The sequence below is a fragment of the Neofelis nebulosa genome, chromosome 9 (assembly GCF_028018385.1).
Source record: "Neofelis nebulosa isolate mNeoNeb1 chromosome 9, mNeoNeb1.pri, whole genome shotgun sequence".
Classification (NCBI taxonomy): domain Eukaryota; kingdom Metazoa; phylum Chordata; class Mammalia; order Carnivora; family Felidae; genus Neofelis; species Neofelis nebulosa.
Genome location: NC_080790.1, coordinates 54,537,438 through 54,560,177, shown reverse-complemented (window position 1 = coordinate 54,560,177; position 22,740 = coordinate 54,537,438). Strand labels below are relative to the sequence as shown.

The 22,740-nt window shown below is 40.3% G+C and overlaps 2 protein-coding genes across 3 annotated transcripts in view; one reads left to right on the top strand and one right to left on the bottom strand.

Moving 5' to 3' along the window:
* The window catches only part of GKN2 (gastrokine 2), a 326,208-nt gene that overhangs the window by 69,854 nt on the left and 233,614 nt on the right, over positions 1-22,740 (bottom strand). The gene's annotated exons all lie outside the window — the stretch shown is intronic.
* ANTXR1 (ANTXR cell adhesion molecule 1) overlaps positions 1-22,740 on the top strand; it is a 222,548-nt gene that overhangs the window by 8,910 nt on the left and 190,898 nt on the right. Inside the window, exons 2-3 of the mRNA XM_058683850.1 lie at positions 16,584-16,655; positions 21,873-21,944. Of these exons, the coding sequence (XP_058539833.1) occupies positions 16,584-16,655; positions 21,873-21,944 (144 nt within the window). The remainder of the gene's footprint in view (positions 1-16,583; positions 16,656-21,872; positions 21,945-22,740) is intronic.

Below are 22,740 nucleotides of genomic sequence, written 5' to 3'. Positions count from 1 at the left end.
TCAACCAGTAGTTCTTTTTTTTTTTTTTTTAATGTTTATTTATTTTTGAGAGAGACAGAGTGTGAGCGGGGAGGGGCAGAGAGAAAGGGAGACAGTCTGAAGCGGGCTCCAGGCTCTGAGCAAGGTGTCAGCACAGAACCTGACACGGGGCTCGAACTCACAAACTGTGAGATCATGACCTGAGCTGAAGTCAGACGCTTAACCGACTGAGCCACCCAGGGGCCCCTCAACCAGTAGTTCTTAACCAAGGGCCAGATCAGAACCTGAGAAGGCCAAGGCAAGCATGTATATTTTGGAAAAAATTCCCAGGTGATTCTGATGTGGGTCTCCCTCCCATAATAAATGGTAAGAGTGAACAGGAAGACAAGGAAAGCTGCCCCATAATGATGTCCTTTCTCCTCTATGGTGAGATGTCGCTGAGGCAGCAGGCACCTCAGAACTGGACACCAAGCAGAGTTCTTATTTTAGGCAGTGGTAGAAAAGTCCAACCTGATGAGGAGAAGGAAGAGCAGAGATCAGACAGACTATGCACTGCCCTTTAGTGTTACCAGGCCCTATCATGTATGCATATATATCTAAGCCGTGTATTTGCCAGTACAGTCCTTTGTTCCCTTTCTATTGAGATGTCACACATGAAATGTGGCTCCAGTGCCTCAGGAGAATGAACCAAGGCTCAGGCATAAGCGTTAAGAAAGCCAACTTTGGAATCAGACATTTCTGGCTTTAAACACCAGCTCAGCCTTTTCACCAAGCTTTGTGACCTTGTCGAAAATTACTTAGCCTCTCTGAACCTCAGTCTTCTTATCAATAAAATAGGCCTTAAATTTCTGCCTCACAGAAGTGTTATAGAATAACATTAGATTAAAACATGTAATGAAGCATTTGGTATGTGAGTACCCAAATGACAGATGGTAATGGTGATGGTGATGCTGCTGCTGGTGGTAATTACCCCCTGGAAAAAGAGGATGTGGGTCTCTAACAAAATACACCTCCCTAGATTCCAAGCAGGACTACCTGGCTAGGAGAAGGGATACACCGATTTAATGCAGAATTTTCAAACCGTGCTAAACTTCTGGAGGTCTCTGGTTCTCAAAGATTTCACATTTTGGTAGAAGAGACAAAGGGCTAGGGAAACAGAGTTGGTAAAATAATTTTGGGTGAGATGTGAGAGGCCTAGGAGGCTTCATAGAGGAGGTAACTTTGGAGCTGGAACTTGAACATTGAGCGGGATTTTGCCAGGTAACCAAGTAAAGAAGAAGACATTGCTCGCAAAGGGGTAACATACAGGATAGCAAAGTGACCCACCTCCCTTGTGGTGTAAACATGACAGGGAGAGTGACAGGGAAAGAATCTAGGAAGAGTGGATTTTTTAATGTCAGCAATAGGTTATGGGATTAAAGTTTTCTAGAGACAAAAGTGGCAAGCTTCTATCTATATCCCACCTATTCTTGTAGTAGGAATGAGGAAGAGAATAGATGAAATTGAGAGCTCTTTTGTAGCAACAGGACCTGATGAACATGGGATGTGGAAGAGGAAAGAGTCTTGAGAGAGTAAGGAGGAGGTTTCAGAAGGAAAGAAGGCTTGGTGTGGATGTGTTGAGTCTGAACACGTAGGGCATTTGGGTGGAGATGCTGAGCAGGCAGTTGGATTTATACCCTGAGACTGAGAATAAAGATTTGAGTGTTGTTAGCCCAAGGGTAGTAGTCGAAAATGTGGATATGAATAATAAATAATACCGAGATGATACCAAGATAATCTCAGGATTTTTAAAATGTCAAGAAGAGGTGGAGTTTATTGACAGAGATGGCCAGGGTCCAACCTTAGAGGAGTTGCCAACAGGAATATCTGTGCCAAAGAAGAAACTCCACTAACTGAGAAGAAGTTTCCAGAACAGTCAGAAGAGAACCAGAGAAGAATTGTACCACCGAGGCAAGGAGAGAGAGAATTCCAGTGGAAGAATAATCCACTGTTTACCCCTTTATATCATCTTTTCCTCTATTTCTAGTCTTGGTGAATGACATCACCACAAACCCCAGCCACTTACACCAAAGATCTGGGAGTATCTTTCTCATACTGCAAGGCTGGACAACACCTGCCCTGACATCTTTCCTGTGATCATCCCACATGACCCCATTCTCTGCCTCCTCGGTGCCTTAGCTCAGGCCTTTCCCTTTTCTCAACCAGTTCGCTGAAAGAGTCTCTAAATTGGTCTCCTTACCTGCTTTCTTCGCCCTTCCCCCACCCCATGTATTCTTGACAGTGGCACCAAATTAATCTTTTTAGAACACACATCTAATCTTGACATCATCTGACCCATCCTTTGACCTTTAAACACTTACCCAGAACTCTTTTAGAGTAAAATGTGAACTCTTTAGCAAGGTATTCAAGAGCCTTATTGCTCAGGCCACTATTTCCCTAGTTTCATCTCTTACCACAACCTATACCTTTGTAATTTCCAACAAAACTGTACCATGTGGTTCCCCGAACTAACTCATGCACTTTCTTGCCTTTAGCTAATGCCCTTTATCACCACTCCCATCTTTACATAGGTGATGCCCTCTCACCCTTATGAGATGATCATTAGTACTTGGCCCCCTCCTATCACTAGTTGTGGGCTCTCTGTAGTACAAAAAAAAAAAAAAAAAAAAAAAAAAAAAAAAAAAAAAAAAAGAACAATCACCTCTCTACATCACATCTTCATTCAAAATCCCTTCCTTATTCAGAATGTCTCAACTCCATAACAACTCACATTGCATGATAAGCAGCAGGATGGTTGATTATCAAGAGATGGAAAGGAATAACCCTTAGTGTTCATCCTCTGGGGTCTCATTCAGTGGCCTTATCTTCTTTGCCTCAAATCCTGATGCTCAACCATGTACAGCTCCAGTTAATAAATACCTGTAGGAACCACCTGGAACAGAGCTTTCCCAAGATCTTGGTGGCAAAGGATTATGATCAGAATCATAGTCATTCTGACATCATTTCTCACATACAAGGTAATGCAAATACCAAATTTATGGAAATCACATAGCAAATTTAAAAAGTGAAGTATCCTAACTGTACCTATACACCAGTCAAAATAATAAAAGGAAATTCAAGATGCCATTGGACAGCCATAATCTAACCACTAATCAATAAATCACGGCCCAGGACATTACTGGCTTATGCTTCTTGTCCCAGCACAATTATTAATGGTTTTATTTTACTTTTGAAAATGTCCGTTTGGATTTTAACGTATATGGCCATCCTGATTGTTAATTGTCATAAAAGACAATATCAAAGAAACAAAAGGGGAGATGATTAAAGGCCAAACTGGTGAAGCTCCTTGTATGCTTTACTCCATTAAAATGGTCAACCAATACAGCACTCCTGGTTCTCCCCAAGTGCCCCAATTTTCCTGGGATACCCACTCCCACATTCCCATAAGAATTTGTGGAGATTTTCTAGCACTTCTCACTATTAATAACTAGCATTATAAATTGTAATTGTGCATTTCCTGACCCCTCCATGGGGAGGCAGTGTTGCATAGGTGTTAAAAGCCCAGGTTTAAACACCAGAAAGGAGACTGAACAGTGTTTAGACTAAGAGTGTGGACTCTAGAGCCAGACCACCTGAGTTCAGATTCCAACTCTACCATTTAACTAGTTGTGTGTCCTTGAGCAAGCTACTTAACCTCTTTGTGAACTCCGTTTCCTCATTTGTAAAAAGGGAGATAATATTATCACATGGGGTGGTTGTGCCTAGAACAGAACCCTATGAGCATGTAGAAAGTTCTCATGAAGTGTTAGCTACTATTACTAAGTGGTAATGTGGGTAAAGTGCTCACCACAATACCTGCTGCTTAGTAAGTACTTAATAAATATCAAGCGTTGGAATTATTAATCTTTATAGGTTCGAAAGGACCTAGTAGCATTCAAAAATCCATTTGTTGAAACAATAAATAGAGTGTGTTGTATTTATGCATATTATAAATACATCCAGCAAGATGAGAACTGAGAAAGGCCATATATTCTAGCAGAAATAAAGCATTGGCGACTTTTGGAAGTGCACTTTCAGGGTATCATAAATGCTGGAACTAAAATTTAATGAGCTGATGGTCTTAGTAGGAGATAAGAAAGTTTGTTTAGGATTTCTGAAAAGAAAGATGAACATACACAACTTCTCCTTCACCACCTCCCCCACTATCATCTACAACTGCCCCAATCCCCTAATAGAGAAAGTCTTAAGGAGGCATCTGGGGGCGGCCTGCATCAGGTCCAAAGACTAAAGATAGTGACATTGACATGCAGCACACTTGTAAGAAATTCCACTAGAAACAAAACAGATGGACTGAGTTTGAAGGATGTTAGCCAGGCTCTACTTTCAACTCTGTTGCCAAGTTGTAGAAAACAGGGAGAGTAAGATTTGGGAGAAGGTACAAAAACAATCCCAAATCTAGAAGTGAGTTTGAAGTAAAGAGTGGGACATAAGAGTGATGAGAACCATCTCCTTGAAGCCCTTCTGCATTGTACAGAAGCCACTACACTGGATAAGGAAGGGACAATTAAGCCACAAAAGAGAGATCCCATGAGCCCCAGTCATCTTCATGACCCTGGTTCTGTCCAGCTTCACTGAGTCCTCCCCATAGATCCCGGACCTTCATAGATCCTGGACCTCCAGGGAAATGGCAGAGTTCTGTCTTTGATTCTGTAGATACAGTAAGGGCCAGGAAAGATGTCTGGTACAACAAAATATGAACCTGAAGTGAATACCAGGCCAAAAACCCCTACCAATGACAAGCTGGAATGGATGTAACCATGTCCAAATAAAAACATGCAAACCTTGTGAGGATGAAATTCATCTGTGGCAAATGATAAGAGTCTATTCCATTCCCTATTCTTCTCTAAGTGATGGAACAATAACCTAAGCTTATTTTAGCCATCAAAAGCAACTCCCTTCTTCCGGATTAAGTTCCTAGAGAAGTTTATGAGTGTGAAATGAGGCAAAACAAAAACAAAAACAAAATATGAGCAGTTAACAAAATATGAAATAATAGGGAAAATGTAAACTCACCTTAGAAGCAGTAAAGAGCCAAACCAACAATGGAGAAAATGAAATGAATTGATGAAGCCTTGTTTGAGAAATTCTCCAAATTTGAATAGGAAAATGGGTTAGATAAAGTGATAAGAGAGAAGGTAAGAAATATTGAATGATGAAAATAGATATCCAATTATCCAACATACTGGATAATTTCAGTTGCTAAAGAATAGTCTAGAATAAACACTCAAAGATTGAATAGAACTTTCCTGATTTAAGAAAAACCTGAAAATGAAGATTGAATAGGCTTATCAAGAAGCAATAAAAGTTAGTTAATTAAAAGAGATGAGTACGTAGGTATGTCCTTGTGATCCTTTTTAATTTCAAAGACAAAAGAAGAATTTTACGAGTGGTAAAGACACAGGTTACCTACAAAGGTTCTGACACATTAAATGGTGGAGAATTTTGATGGATAAATTTATGACCTACAATGTTATATTCAGCAAAGATGTCACATGTGAAGAAAATAGGAAAACATTTTCAAATACATATGGATTCTTCTAAAAAAAAAGGGAGTAGGGATAATTTTCAGGAAATTACCAAAAAGTGAATCAAGATTAAAGAAAACTTTAAATATAATAGTTATTATATAAAAGAAGTGGCAATGACCATTGAAGCCATTTAAGCAAATATATGTCCAGTTAGTATCATCAGTAAATTTTAGATAATAATACATCAACAAACAAGAGCAGCCTGTCAGGAAAAAGGAACATGCTGAAAATAAGAAGATTTTGGAAAGTATATTTCTGACTATTCAAATCGATTGGAAACAATGACCACCATACTGCAGAAAATAAATTCAGTTCATCAGAAGACAGTTTAAGAAGTTATTCCCAGAACTCAAGCAGAAAGAATATAGAGTTGAAAATGATGAGACAGGGCGCCTGGGTGGCGCAGTCGGTTAAGCGTCCGACTTCAGCCAGGTCACGATCTCGCGGTCCGTGAGTTCGAGCCCCGCGTCAGGCTCTGGGCCGATGGCTCGGAGCCTGGAGCCTGTTTCCGATTCTGTGTCTCCCTCTCTCTCTGCCCCTCCCCCGTTCATGCTCTGTCTCTCTCTGTCCCAAAAATAAATTAAAAATGTTGAAAAAAAAAATTTAAAAAATAAAAAAAAAAAAGAAAATGATGAGACAGGAGATAGGTGCTAGGAACAGGATATATAAACACACACACACACACACACACACACACATATATATATATACACAATAAAAAATATATCTATATAAACTATATACAATATATTTACTATAAAAATTCTAGGAAAAGAGAACATTTAGAGGACCTACCAAATACTCAAACTAATTAATTTTTAAAAGGATCCACAACATACACAACCTTATAGATAAATTCTTAAAATATAAGATTAAATAGAAATGTCTACATTCCTCCAAAAAAGAAAAAAATTAGATTTCCCTCCCCCCCACAAAAAAAGCAAGACTCAGACTGATACTAGATTTTTTTTCTTTTTGGCCTACAACATTAAATGCTCAAAAAAAAAAAAAACCCTCAGTAATTATAGAGTTCTGAGTGAAATGTGATATTTAAATTTCATAACTAGACTTTCAAAATTCAAAATGTATGCCATCCACATACCCTTACTGAGAAAAATTGCTAGAAAATATTGACATCAAAATGTAGAGTATATTGGAAATAAAGAGCAAGAAAAAGATGTAGCATAAAAGAAACAGAGGTAATTGGCCCCAGAGAAGTTAATATGAGGTTATACAGACACGTAAAACTTAATGGATAGATTCTCAAAAGAGGAAGTGAAAAATAGAAATTTTTTACTCAGGATATAAAAAAAATTACTTCCACTACATTCATATACAAACAAAACAAAACAAAACAACAACAACAAACCAAAATGTAGTTTACTTTTAGCTCCCCAAACCCTCTTCTTCCTCCCAGGTCCACCTACTGAGTAGTAAGAGTTATGGAAATCCCTAAATTTTGAACCAAAGTGATAATAAGAGTCCAATGTTGCGATTTTAGAAAATTCAGTTAGGCAAAATGCTCGATCTTTCCAACTTTGCCTCCTCCACCCCCTCCCAGTAGAATGTGGACATTTGAGAGGGACTAGTTTGCCTTTGTGAGTAGGTCCTTTGGTTTTGGACCAGTGGGGTTTCATGGAAAGTTCTAGAAAAGTTCATCTTCAAGGAACAGAAAATTTCAGTATCACACTTTTCCAGAAAACAGAAAAAGATGGAGTCTCCCAGTTTATTTTAGGAAGCTTGTATATATCTGATATCAATATCTACTAAAGATAACATGTTCATATGCAAACCTTCTGACCAAACTGAATAAAAACTTTAAATCCAAAATCAAATATCATCAAAATAATACTAACAGTGTAGTAGAAGAAGAATATACCAAGACCAAGTAAAGTTTATCCTAGAAATGCAAGGGTGCTTCAATATTTAGGGAATGTATTAAGATAACTCTCATCTATTCTTGACTGCCGCAGATGAAAAACAAATCATTTTCTTAGTGGAATCTGAAAAGACATCTCTCTGAACACTTAAGTGCTCAAAGGACATAGAGGGTATGAATAATGAGGCTGTTTTAATACATATATTTTGAACCATATACCCCACAGAGAATAAACTTTCTTTTCAAATATCCATGAAATATTTATTAAGTTGCAAAGAATGCCTCCGTATATATCCCAAGGCACAATTTTTCTAGTCCACATTCTCAGCAATAAATAACAGGAAATAAGTAGCAAAATTTTAGCTACCAGGAAAAATACACTAAAGTTTAGCTACACTCAAACTTTAGCTACCAGGAAAAATACATAGATTTTTGTGATGAGAAAAACTGAAAGAAAGTCACTGTCTAGGACAGAGGTTGGCAAACTATGGCCTGCAGACTGTTTTTGTAAATACAACTGTAGCATCACCACACTTTTTAAATTTATGTATTATCAGTGGCTGCTTTCAATGGTTGCTTTTGTGCTACAACAGCAGATTTGAGCAGTTGCCATGGGGACCATACTCTGCAAACCTGAAGTATTTACTGTCTGGCCCTCTACAGAGAGTTTGCTGACCGCTGGGCTACGAAAACATTTGCACCCCAGTAGAAAATGGGCAAAGGATATTGATGGCAGGGTCAGCCTCACGGGCACATGGGACCTGTGCAGTCACCCAGGAGCCCGCACTTACAAAGGTCAGGCACTTGGTTTAATGCTGTGCTGTCACCATCTTGAAATTTTTAGTAATTTTTGAACAAGAGGCTTTCCTTTTCATTTTGCACTGATTTCTGCAAATTATATCGTTGGTACTAATTGATATTCAAGGGACACCTGGGTGGCTCAGTCGGTTAAGTGTCGGACTTCGGCTGAGGTCATGCTGCGGTCATGATCTCACAGCTTGTTGGTTCAAGCCCCATGTCAGGCTCTGTGCTGACAGCTCAGAGCCTGGAGCCTGCTTCGGATTCTGTATCTCTCTGTCTCTGTGCCCCTCCCCCGCTCACACTCTGTTTCTCTCTCTCTCTCAAAAGTAAACATTAAAAAAAGAAAAGAATGCTTATTGATACTCAGTGTTTTTAAAACAGAAAGTGCACAATAAATATGAAAAAAAATCTGTGGCTTATAATTAAGTCCATCCAAATAAAAATTGCAGTGAAGATCCATTTTCATCTATAAAACTTAGAGATATTTCAGAAAGAGATAATCCCAGGTGTCAGTGATGGATAAGAAACAAGCACTTCAGATCTTACCCCTGGGACTTTAATAATCATGATGGTGGGAAGGGAGGTAGAGCGGCCACTGTCCTGTGTGCTCACTGTGTTTCAGGCAGGATACTTGGCACCTTGGGATCATTAGATTTAATTCTTAAAACAATCCTTATGAGATAGATACTATTATCCCCATTGTATAAAGGAGGAAGCTGAAGTGTAAGAAAGGAAAACATCTTGTTCAAATACCATACTAGTAAGTGGAAGAACAGGAAGGAGTCTGAACTCACATCAGGAGTTTAAACTCACATGGGCATTCACCAAGTCAGTGTTCATAACTGCTGGTCTGAACAGCCTCAAGAGTAAATTCCTGTATAAAGAAATGCAGTAATTACAAATATATGTATCCCAGGGTAGAAAAAAAACCCATTTTTACTGTACTTGGATATATAGAAAATAGTTTAAAGCTGCTTTTTTAATCCAAAAAGACCTTCCTGCTGGGTGCAGGTGGGGTGAGCAGAAGAGACCACTTTTTTCCAAACTGGAAATCATAGCCCAGTGCAAGAATTTAAACAGTCAGTATATCAAATTTGAGGTTTTGTCCCTCCCCGCCCTCCACTTCTCTCACTCACATGGCTTATTGTGTCCTCCTGGCATGCATGTGAAGGGGGCCTCTGACTTCCCTGGCAGCCACGTTACTGTCCTTGTCTGGTCATGGTCACCTAGTGGTCATCCACACATCATGTTGGTGGCTTTGGCTGGTAACCTGGGGGGGGGGGTCTCACCTATCACATCTTAGTGTTCATTTTAATGAGGGGAAATACCTTTTGGACAACTAACCAATTTCTGTTTTCCAAACAACTATAGTTTTGTGTTAAATTTGCACCAAACGTACGAATAGTTGGTATCAGATAATATTTTAGGTTTTTCCGTGTGTGTGTGTGTGTGTGTGTGTGTGTGTGTGTGCTGGAAAAGTCAAATTAATAGAGATGAAAGGAGTACTTATTTTGCTATAATATCCTTTTGCTCTGATTTGCAAGAGAAAATAACAGTTTACATCTATCCATCTATCTATCTATCATATTACTTACATATAATTGACAAGAAGTTCCACACAGAATTACGTTCTGTTATAGCATGCAATAGATCCTAATATTTCTGTTCCATTCTGCCTCATTTTGTTTTTAATGTTGGCAATATCCTACCAAAATGATTTCCCAAATCACTAATAGGTTGCATTCTGCAGCTTGAAAGTCATTGTTTTTACAGCCATCAGTTAGATTGACTAAAGGAAAAATTCCTCACAAGTCAGCAGGGTGGGGCTGGGTGTCCTGGGCTGGGGTCTCCACAACATAGAGAGGAGCCCCCAAACTCAAAGTGGAGTGCTCAATGGTTTGGTTTGGGTCTGGACTGGTATCTGAAGAAGTTGGAATAGAGGCAAGAGTCAAGGTCAAGCTTTTTAAGCATGAGGAAGGCTTGGCCATGAACCCTGTCAGTAATAGGAGGATAAGGCGTGGGCTGGGTTTCGGGCTCCAGCCAATTTGAGTGCAATGTGAGGTTAGGAGGAATGAGGGAGGCCACAGAAGAAGCTGGGGAGCAGAGGGAGGGGGCCAATGAATGCTGGGCCTTTGACGGACTAACTAATTGCTTGTCCCACTTAGTGGCGCCTGAGCCTGCGCACCCTTCCAGGATTAGCTGGGGACCTGGGTGGGTCACTTAGGACATCAGTGACTTCAGTTGGGTGGGGCTAAGGAAGAGTGGGACTGACAGTTTTATAATTTCCATCGTTAGAGCAACTCTCTCTTCCAGGATTAAAAGACTTGTGGGTGATGGCTTCAAAAATAAGCTCTGTTTTCCCTTTCGTCTTATTCTAACCCATGCGCAAAAGAAGGGGAGACAATTTAAACTCAGTTTGGCCCACTTGATTCTTTCTGACTCTGGTTGTGTGTGTGGCTAATGGAAAGAGCCTGTGTTTTCTAAGGAGCTTAACCACAGGGAGGTTTGGAAACTCACATAAGCACAAAAGAATGTATTTCAGAAAACAAATCAGAATGAGATTTAGAGTTCTTATTTTGCTCCTACTCTTTGCATATTAGACCTTTGGAAGTAATTGAGCAGTAATCTGAGGGTAATGCCAGGTTACATGTGAAATCCCTTGCTGGGAACTCATAATGAATGCAATGACACAAAAGTTTGTTGATTTCTTACTATGTTCCAAACATTGGAGAGGGCACAGAAAAACAAAAATAAGTAAGAAACTTTGGAGCTGCCCCCAGCACTTACTTCTTGTGGAGCTAGCAGTAAGGACTGGTGGCTTTGCCATCCCATAATCTGGGAAACCCTTCTCAAAGTCAAGTTAAAAAAATGGTGTGAAAAGGCATTGACTCTGATTTTTAGTGGACCCATGTGTATCGAATGGATCTTCAAGCACGGAACTCTGTAGGACTGTATTCAAGCAGAATTCCTGGAGGCCCCTTGAATTCCAAATTCTGCTGAGACTTATACTGAACCAAGGCACAAAATCCCAATAAGGAGCCTGAATCCTCCACATTGTCCTGATACCCAGCTGAATTATGGAAATCTTCAGGGACTAGAATTGTATTTGAATTAAGATTTAATTAAGTCAAATATCAGGGACATTTCACATCTGCTGATTTTCTACAACATGGACATTTCAGCTCTCCATGACTATAGTTTGCCACCGACTTTGTCTTAAAAGCAGTTTTTTTAAACCCATAACAGAGTCCAGTGAAACATTTGCAAGTTCCTACATAATCTGGGCTAAGAAGCAGTTTTTATTTCTACCTTGGAGCTTTGGTAACAATGGCTGGGTGAGCCATTACTGCCTGAAGAGAACATCAGGACTCCATAGCTGGGATTTTAAGATCATTAACTATTAAATAGGTTGATATGATTAATGGTATGTTTTATACATTGTAGGGTGGATAGAAGCTGGAATTGAATCCACTCTCTACCATTTCCCCATCTAACACCCTATTTCTGGCTATGACCAGGAGGAATCCACTTAAGTCCTCAGGGTTGAGAGGAAGCCAATGATCCAAATATGGACACACCACCCTGGGTTGTACCTACTAGGTACAACTAGGTACTGGGAGTACCTACTAGGGCATATTCCAAGCCAGAAAACCAATTCATAAGGCAAAGTACAAGTGACACATGCATCTTTTAACACAAAGTCCAAATTCAGTCAAAGACCTATATCTATCCTAACATATCTATCCCATGTGGCAGAATGACAGAAGTCTGGATGAGGTCACAGTGGATGGTTTCCAGAGGCCCCATGAATGATGTATTTAGAGTTCAGGGTTAGGAAGTCTAGCTATGACCACTGGGTGGTGATGAGGCAGGGAGCAGGACTATGGCACCAGGCAGTTAAGCCTTTTGCTCCTGCAGATTTGGGTTAAAGAAATACAAGCAGTACCCCCAACAAGCTCACCTCCATGGCTAAAACCACAAGCAACTGACATGGGGTTCTTTCCCTTCCCAGCGGGTAATATAACCTTGGGGTGAGACAGAGTGTGATTTTGCCAGTTAAGAAGACTCAGTAATAAGGACTAGAAGGATTCCAAGGCAGCGATATAGATAACCCTATATTCCTCTGCTCCTTGAGTAGGTTAGACCCCTTGGGGTCCCATGGTAACCCAGAGAAGACAAAACCAGTTTGGTTCCCAGAATATGAGAAGGTTATATTTACCCACACTTGAGGTAACAGACTAGGTACATTTCAAGTGTGTCCCCAAAACGGTATATTTTGGTCAAGGCTTATATAATTGCATAAAGAATGATGATGTTTAAGTATGAAACAACAAACTTCAACAGTCTCAGGGCAATTATTAGCAGAGTTGGGATAGGAGAAGCAAGCCTATCAAATATCTCCTTGCCTCCAGTTTTGTCTCAGGGGTCTCATTTTATTTTCTTCTTGAGAAAATACAGTCCCTGCCCATTAGCAAGAAGGTTTTCAGATAGATACAGACTTTTCTTTAACACCCGAGGTGATTTCTCAGATCTTGCCCTATTTGTGGCATCAACAAATCACATGAATACCAAATTGCATACATTTTACATGCCAGTCAGATAGAAGAATCATGAAAAAGGAATGTTTTAAGACAGTGTGAAAGTATGAGTTATTATTGAATGACCTATTTAAGTAAAGGGATGCAAATAGATTTGTAGCTGTTAAATAAAGACCATCCTTGAGAACAAAGAAATGGTAACCTGAGAATTTACTCCAAACCTCTCCTCCTTAGGCAAACAACCAAGAATAGTGCCTCAGTTCTGATTCAAGTCCCTATTTCACCAACACTTTGCCTCCTCCTCTCCCTCCTATAGAATTCCCATGCTGTAGGACTTCTCTACTAATGAGAAAATCAAACTTGGGATGAAGAAAGTAGGGGATTCCTCTCTAATCACTAGGCATCTTACACTATCCCTCAGATAGACCTTGTCCTGGTCACCTGGACCAACATACAACACTACATTTCAGAAGAGGTCACAGATGACCAGTGTTCAAGGAAATCTCCTGGTTCCAGTGAAAAGGATTTGTAGATTTCTAGATCGGACTATGGCTTATCATCAGTCATGTGTTGCCTCTTCTGAGGCACTTATATAGCATTAACCCCAGAACCAGACCATTTACCCCATGGCTGAAGGAAAGCAGCTAGGACCAGTCTTTGAGATTTGAAGTATACAATTGAATCCTGTCCAGGATGATGTCCTGGATTCTAATGAAAGAGGATTTCCAAAGTTTTGAAAGCCCAGGGCTAGGATATGCAATTCTGGTGAGCTCTTGGGAGACTTCCAGCTGCCAGTAGGTTCTTCTGTTGATGATTAGGTAGGTCCATTGACCAAGGAGCTGTGCTCTAGAGTCACTGGCTCATGTGGGAAGGCTTCTCGGGTTCACACAGGGTCACAGGAATTGGCTGGAGCTGTCTGAGTACCAAATTCAGAGTGTTTACCTAAATGAGGGCTGAAGAGCTGGTGTCCAGCTGGCAAAAGATCAAGAGGCTTCCTTGAGCAATCAAGGCTTCTTCTTTTCATGCTCTTCTTTCTTCCGCTGTACAACCAGGTTGATGCTGGAGAGGCAAATATCCCTAAATCCCTCACAGAGAGAGCAGATAGTAATGACTGAGAGATGTACATGGTTCTCCGAGAGCATGGAGCAGGGGCGATGAGCCCCATCTATGTCAGTCAAAGGCAAGAGGCAGAGACTGAGTTGAGTCTTAAAGAATCAGTAGGAGTTTACCAGTGTGGACCTGGAGTGTCCCAAGCAGCTGGAATATGTATAAAGGCTAAGAGGCCAGAATGGAAAAGGTTTATTTTTGAGAGGAGGGGTCCCCACCCCTCTCCTTGCCAGATTCCTTTCGCCATCTGTCCATCTCTTCACCCCCAACTCTGCAGGGCTCTATGCTGCCACCAGAGGAAATTTCTTGTTTTTCCCCAAACAATTGTTTAAATATGTATTTCTGTATTACCTAGAAGAGTTAAATGTTGTTCAAATGCTGATTTACTATCCTTTAGGGGATTGTGTGTTCTGATCCTTTGTCTATTTTTCTATTGTTTGCCTTTTTAATATTTACTTGTACCAATTATTTACACATCCTGGACACAAATTTTGTCTTTTTTATTTGCTGCAGACATCATTCTTTTCTTTTCTTTTCTTTGAACCTGTTTATGGTACCAATTTTTCATTCAGAATTGTAGATGGTTCAGGTAGTCAAAATTATCCTTTTCATAAAAAATAATTCCTACTTTCTGTACCTGGCTGGAGAAACCCTTCACTAACCTGAGGACATAAAAGCCTCCTTCTATAATTCACTCAATGGTTTAAAGTTTTGTTTTTCCCATTAGGTTCTAATACATCTAGGGTTACATTTGGTATGAGACAGTGATCTAACTGGGTTTTTTCCCCAATTAGAAATCCACTGTCATAACATCATTTATTAGGGGGTTAGTTCTCTGTCCTCAGTCTGAGTTACTTTTTCACTATATAGCAAGACTTCATGTAGGTTGAGGTTTGGGTTCTCTCTTCTACTCCATTGGCTCTACAGTTATTTCATGTGTCATGCATATGGGGTCATTATATTGGATAGGGCAAGCTTTCCAGCTTTATTATTATTTTTCACAATTTCTTTAATTATTTTTAGACATTTAATCTTCATTTCATTTTTAAAGTCAGTTTTTGAGTTTTACAAAACATCCTTTCAGAATATTTCCTAGAATTGAAGTTACAGATTAAGTTGGGGAAAATGAGATAGCCTTATGATACGGAGTCTTTCACTGTATGACCATAACATATTGTGCCCCTTTCTTCAGGTCAGATAAACACATCATTTTTGGATGTGGGGCAGAGACAAATAAATTCTCCTTATAGAGATGGAATATACTCAATCAGAAGAGAATTCTTGGGTTGTTGTGCCATGAAAATGAAAGCACAAAATCTATTGCACAGATCCATCTTAAATTTCCATAGGCTAGGGATGCCTAGGTAGCTCAGTCAGTTGAACGTCTGACTCTTGATTTCAGCTCAGGTCATGATCTCAGTCATGGAATGGAGCCCCACAATGGGCTTTGCATTGAGCGTGGAGTTGCATGAGTCTCTCTCTCTCTCTCTCTCTCTCTCTCTCTCTCTCTCTCTCTCCCTCCCTCCCTCCCTCCCTCTCCCTTTGCACCTCCCCTGTGTGCATCCTCTCTCTAAAAAAAAATAAAATAAAAACATTAAAAAATTTATAAAATAGTCTGAAACAAAGGAAAAATAGCAACGAATAACCCTTTAGAAGTTAAAATTAAGGTAAATGAGTGAATAAAGTAATCTGAAACAAGTGGAAACTCTTTGTACAAAATGTCAGGGTAGAATGAATAAACTCTTAACCTCAACAATTATTAGAATGACAGGCAGAAATGCAGTGCTCAGCTGAAACATATCCTCAAGTGAAAGGAAGTGCCAGCGTAGCTACACAAAGAATGAGTTAGAACAGAAAAACCTACTATAAAGTCACTGCAACAGATTGAGAGTATTGGCATTGTGGAAAATACAAGCTGAACTGAAGCAGTTAATAAATGATATCAGTAAAACAGAAGTCAATCTTGGGAAGTAAAGAAGCCCCCTTCCAAATCTAAAGTTCTATAATTCCATATGTCCTAGAGAAAGCTTCCCTCTGCTTTAGGAAGAAGATTCCTTTTGAATATAATGAAAGGCTGTATAGTTTTTCTTCGTTTTTTATTATTATAAATAGTTACATTAAATGTTCTTAAACGTTGAACCATCCATGCATTCCTGAAATAAACTCCACCGGTTAATTAATCATTATTCTTTTGGATTCCTGCTGGATTTGTTTTGCTATCATCTTATTTAGAGATTTTGCATCTGTATTTGCAAATGAAACCTGACTCTTTGAGGAAGGGGATTTGTTTGTCTTTGTGTCTTTGGGCATCTAGTTTGTGCTAATTTCTTTAAATAAACTGGAATTGTTTTTCTTCCCTAATCAATGAATAATTTAAATTGCACAGAAACAATGGTTTCTTAAAGATTTGAAACCGACCTGTGAATCTGGGTAGGTCCAGGTATTGTTTTAGTGCATTAGTGTGTGGAGTGGAGGTGGAAGGGATGGAAGGGGGAGGGAAGGGAGATTCTTTAACAAAATTTTCAAGAATGCTAACATTGAGTCTAAACACCTTTCCAAATGATTGCCAAAGTTATAGAAGCTTCTAATAATGAGCCCAATTAATGTAAGATAATAGAACATAAAGAGAAATGATACAAGGTAAGGATGAATGAACACTTGATTAAGTGCCATCTGCTTTTATTTTCCCAGATCAGGAAGTGTGCTGCACCACTGGAATGAAATCTATTACTTTGTGGAACAGTTGGCACATAAATTCATCAGGTGAGAAACACAATGTATATATATATATATATATATATATATATATATATATATATATAGTGCTCTGCCATGAGTAAAACTAGCCTACGTTTGCTATTCTGCTAACTACCAACTACTTTGGGCATGCTTTTTGACAAAGGTAGACTCTCAGATCTTTGACCAGAGACTTGACTTTGTTTTAATCTTTGCCGTGTTAGAATAACTTTTGGCTTTGTGCTTTCAGAAGGACCCTGATTTGGTTATAAGACCAAAATTTTACTGCTATCTCTCTTATTGAACAATATATTCTTTCAGAAGGATCAGTAACATTTTCTTCCACAGTGCACCACACTGGGCCATTTGGCTTATTCTAGCTGGACTCAGGTGTAAAAGGTGTAGGGTGAAAGGTGACCAATTCATTCCAGTGTGCCCAGAACTTTCCCTATGATAGCGCTGAAAATCTCACATTTTGAGATCTCTTCAGTCCCAAGGAAACCACCATGTTGGTCAGCCTGGCTGTGTGTCCTAACAGGTAGAATTCTCCGAGCATTCTTTTTTTTTTTTTTTTTAATTTTTTTTTTAACGTTTATTTATTTTTGAGACAGAGAGAGACAGAGCATGAACGGGGGAGGGGCAGAGAGAGAGGGAGACACAGAATCGGAAACAGGCTCCAGGCTCTGAGCCATCTGCCCAGAGCCTGACGCGGGGCTCGAACTCACGGACCGCGAGATCGTGACCTGAGCCAAAGTCGGACGCTTAACCGACTGAGCCACCCAGGCACCCTCTCCGAGCATTCTTTATACCACTTTCCAAGGGAGGACAATGCAGTTTTGAATTGCACTATAAACGTTGCAGAGCCTGGGAGGTCCTACTTTCCAGTAAGTATCGATGTCCACTGGTAAAGAAAAGGAGGTCATTTTACCCTCCTTGGGTATAGTCTCCAAGGGAAGACACAACTGTGATAGCTTTCATGGATGTGCTTGAAGCCAGTTGTCAAGGTCTTTGGTAAAATTGTTCTGATCATCGTGAACTCTAAAGCAGCCCCACTCCTGTGTCATGGCATCGGTAAAGTCTTCCAGCCCATGTGAGTAACCATAAACTTCTTCTTTGAATAAGATTCTTTATCTCAGAAGACCCCTGAGACCAATATAATGACAAACACATTCCCTCCAAATTCAGTTGACCTCTTACCTGCTTGCCTGATTGGAGGGGAAGGGTTAGGAGGTATCCGCTCTGTGATGTCAAAAATTAGAAGCTGCAGCAGGCAGCATCTAAACCCAGATTGTTGGAAAAAGCAGATGCCAAGAGGAGAGAGAGGGAGGGGAAAGAAGCAAATACATGAGTGGTATTAAAATCAAAATATTTGGGAGAATTGTAGAAGCCTACAATTGAAAACAACGACTTCCCAAACTATCCTAAGAGACATTCGCTACCCTTAACTTGAATAGCGTTGGTGAGAAACTGCTACCTTTGGAGGCAAACAGCTCAATAGTTGGACAATTCCAGTTTCCAGAAAAGTCTTTTTTTTTTTTTTTTTTTTTTTTTTTAAATTTTTTTTTTCAACGTTTTTTATTTATTTTTGGACAGAGAGAGACACAGCATGAACGGGGGAGGGGCAGAGAGAGAGGGAGACACAGAATCGGAAACAGGCTCCAGGCTCCGAGCCATCAGCCCAGAGCCTGACGCGGGGCTCGAACTCACGGACCGCGAGATCGTGACCTGGCTGAAGTCGGACGCTTAACCGACTGCGCCACCCAGGCGCCCCCAGAAAAGTCTTTTTGTCGTTGAGCCAACATGTCCTTCCTATACTCCCATCCATTATATCCATTATATCCTTTGAAGTGATATAAAACAAATCTGCCTCTAGACACTTGACAGTATCTGCTCTGTTTCTATTTGCCCTTCTGGTCTTCTGTTCTTTCTGAAGCTGAGGAGTCTACTGGAAAAGGATTTGAAGTTAGGCAGATGTGGATTTGAATCCAAGCTCCATTGTGCAACCATAGCAATTGACTTACCTTGGTTGAACCTTGGTTTGCATGTGAAAATTAGAAGAGAAAACATGTGCAAACCAAGTAGCCCAGCACCTGGCTTAGAGTGGCCACTCAGCACTTATCTCTCGCTGTTCCTTCAGCAATTCCAGATGCCTCACTGTCTTAGAATCAAAGACACTGAGAGGTAGGGGTGGAGGAACTAAGAAACTACTTAACCCAATCCTTTCATTTTATTGATAAAGAAACTGAGGAGGAGAAAAGTCGACATGGCTTAATCCAGACCACAAGACACTTTCCTCTGGTTGTCTCCTCTGGCCTTTCTTGTCTACGGACGCCCTCAGAGTGTAGCACCAAGATATCACTGTCACTGTCATGCAAATTCCAAGATTGAGGTACTGTATTTTGACTGCTGCGGCCCAAGTGCCTGTAATAGTATCTGACACATAGTACATGCTCAATCAATATTTTTGAATAAATTGATAGATTTTGAAAAGGAATGAATGATTTTTGTTTATTCACTCTTCTCTGTTTCCTTCAAGACCTCAACCCACACCTCTCACCCATCACTCTCAGCAAAGAACTTCACCTCCCGGTTTCACCAAGAGCCCTGTGAATAACAGAAAAGTGATTTCCTAAAGTTCCAGTCCTACTCTTAAAAGATGCATGCATGTCCTTCCCCTTACCTCTGAGATTCAAGTATTCCCCCTTTGAAGGCGACCCCTCCATTTTAGTCCATTTCGTCCCATTGTCTCCAATCTTCTCCGGGTCTTTGTTTTTCTCTTGTGTTTTTCTCTACCATTTCTACATCAATAGACATAAACAAATCTCACCTGCCCCACATCTGAAAAAAAAAACACAGAAAAAAACAAATCTCCAGATTATGTTCCTCTGTAGACACTATAGATACCTATTTCTTTGCTGGTTTCTCACTCAAATATCTTTAAAGACTCAGTATCACCATATCCTTACTTCCTATTCATTCCTTAACCCACTGCCATCTGGCTTCCATCTCCCCCTCCACCTGCTTGCTCTCACCAAAGTCCCTAACTAATACCCTAAGAGGACAAAGACAGAGAGTGTCTTGCAGTGCTTATTCTGCTGGATGCAGGAGCTTCGTTTGATTGAGAGCTCCCTCTCTTCGAAATTCTTTCCTCCATCTTCTGGTTCTCCTTTCATCTCACTGACTAGAGCTGGGCCTTTAAATGTTAGTGTTGGTTCTAGATTTGGGTCACTTCCCTTCTCACTGCTGACACTGTCTTCGGACAATTCCACTCACATTAGTATGCTGAAAACTCCCAAATTATGTCTCTAGCCAAGACTCATATATCAAATATACTAGTTGCCTCTTGGAGCTGTACATTACCCACATTTCAAATTCAATTTTTCTAGAGCTGAACTCTGTATAATTGTTTAGGAGCCCAAGTTCTAGAACCAGGAGCTTGGTTTTAAGTCCTGGGCCCACTACTTTCCCACTGTGTGACCTTGGGAACATTACTTTGTCCTTTAGAGTCTCAATTTCACTTTCTGGAAAACAGGAACAATAATAGTACTGATCTCATAAAGTTGTTACTGGTTTAATGAGCTAATATGTGCGCATCACTTAATGATAGTGCCTGATACATAGTGAGCACTTGATAAGGTTGACTGTTATTATATTATTATGATAATTATGGTGTTTTGCTGATTAGCGGCAGTGAGGTGGTAATAGGAAGAATTGTGCCATGGACAGAGAACCGAGGTCTGTTTCAAGATACCGGCATTCAATTCATACTCCTTAGGCTCCTACCAAGTATTAAACACCATGATAAGGGTTTCCAAAGATGCATCAGATGTATGGTATTGAATGTAGACTTTATCCTAGAGGCAGTAGGAGCCATTGGAGATTTTTATAGCAGATGGATGACAGGTCTGACTTATATTTTAGGAAAATAGCTCGGGAAGCAGTGTGGAGAATGAATTGGAACAAAGACTGTTGACAGGCAAGGTCACTGGCCAGGAAATAATTGCAGTGGTCACATAGTTGAGGGCAAAGTCCTAAGCTAAGAAATGGAAAAGGAGGGAGGGTTTAGGAAATGTTGGAGGAGGTGGGAACTATAAGATATGGGGGCCAGATCAGGGGTGGGAGGGTACTGCATGGTGAAGAAACAGGTTGACATTGTGACAGATGAACCAGTTGGCCACCCAGAGACAGTGCCTGACAGACAGCACTCTATTGGTGAATCCACTACAGTCTGATAGTCCATCTTTTCTTTTCTTTTTTTTTTTAATGTTTATTTTTGATAGAGAGAGAAAGAGAAAGCATAAGCAGGGGAGGGGGACAGAGTACCTGAAGTGGGCTCTACACTGACAGCAGTGAGCCCGATGCGGGGCTCGAACTCATGAACCATGAGATTATGACCTGAACCAAAGTCGGATGCTTAAGCAACTGAGCTCCCCAAGTGCCCCATCTTTTCTTTTCTTTTTTTTTTTTTTAATGTCTGTTTTGCTTTTGTTATTTCTGGACAGTCCATCTTGCAGACAGAGAAACACGTTTGGTCCTCAACTGAGAGTTGTTCTGCCTCTAAGAGTGTGGATTTTACCCAGGATAAAGCTCCTGAGCACTGCCATAAACAAGCCATGCCACCATGTTCATTAATAATGAGCAGTATAAAACTACCAAGTGGAATAGATATTCTTGTGGCCCATCAGCACCTTCTCTCCTTCTGGGATCACCTCCTTGGGAAACCGAGCAGAAATTAAAAGTTGATGGTGATCCTGCTTTCAGAGCAAAGGGTGTTTATAGTATGATCTTAGCGGCTGATGGCACCAAGCTGCAACAGGTTTAGCCACTCCCCTCGTTAGAGGATACACTGGACTGCCGTGGAGACACTATCAAATTTCACCAATCAGGGTCCCCTTTTTATAAACACCATGCAGACCAGTCGTCTTCTAGAGTTACACTTCTTCAGACAGAGCATGGGGCAGTGATGAATGTTAGCTTTCCTATTTGTCACCCGCTGTCACTGAGCGGTGGTGTCAAATTCGAAGCAGCGCCCCCGGAAGACACTGCAGGTCTTCCCACTGGTCCACAGTTTCAAGTCGGCTACTGGCTAAATACTTGCGACACCAGCTGCGGGGTCTCTCTTAGGGTTGTAGGTCCTCAGCTCTGGCAGCCAGATAGGAGAGGAAAAACAGGGAAGATGACTGGAAGGAAATGGCATTCTATAGTCTTTCTATCTGCCCTAATAGAATTTCTTTTCCTTTCCAGCCCACAGCTAAGAATGTCTTTTATTGTCTTCTCTACTCGAGGAACAACCCTAATGAAGCTAACAGAAGACAGGTAAGGATGCTTCCCTTCCCTGTTGCTAAAAAGCCCACGTTTTCCTGAGTAGTTCTGGTATATGTGCCCTAGTGCCAGCCTTGACTGTCAGTCATTTTAAATTTAAATTTTTTTAAATGTTTATTTATTTTTGAGAGAGAGAGAGCACAAGCAGGGGAGGGGCAGAGAGAAAGAGGGAGACACAGAATCCAAGCAGACTCCAGGCTCTGAGCTATCAGCACAGATAGCTCGAACTCAAGAACTGAGAGATCATGACCTTAGCCGAAGTCAGATGCTTAACTGATTGAGCCACCCAGGCGCCCCATCAGTCATTTTAATCATATAGTTCTTTCTTTCCACTGAAGCCTTGAACTTTGTACATTGACCCATCTGCTAGTTTACTCTGTGATGACTGATAGAATTTCCTGATGTTGGTGAAATTCTGTAAATGACTAAATCGCATTAAGGTAAATCTTACATTTGATTGGCAACTCAGTCTGCTAACTTCAAGCAGAATGTTAGCAAGCCAAATCCTTGGAGGATTATAGTTTCTTTTATTTAAATTAGATTTATTTTGTGGGTTAAGGTTTCAGAGATATAATAAGCATACTGTGAGAGAAGTAAGAACGTGAAATATTATTAAACATAATTGCCAAGGCAGGGAATAGAAAGGGAGGGTTTATGGTACCATGGAAAAAAGGAAATTTGAATCAGGTGTGGCAAAATGTTGTTGACATACAAGGATTACTTAGACGTAGCTTAACAAAGATATTATTTGGGGTTTTACCACTTACCCATGAAAACTAGCAAAAATAGA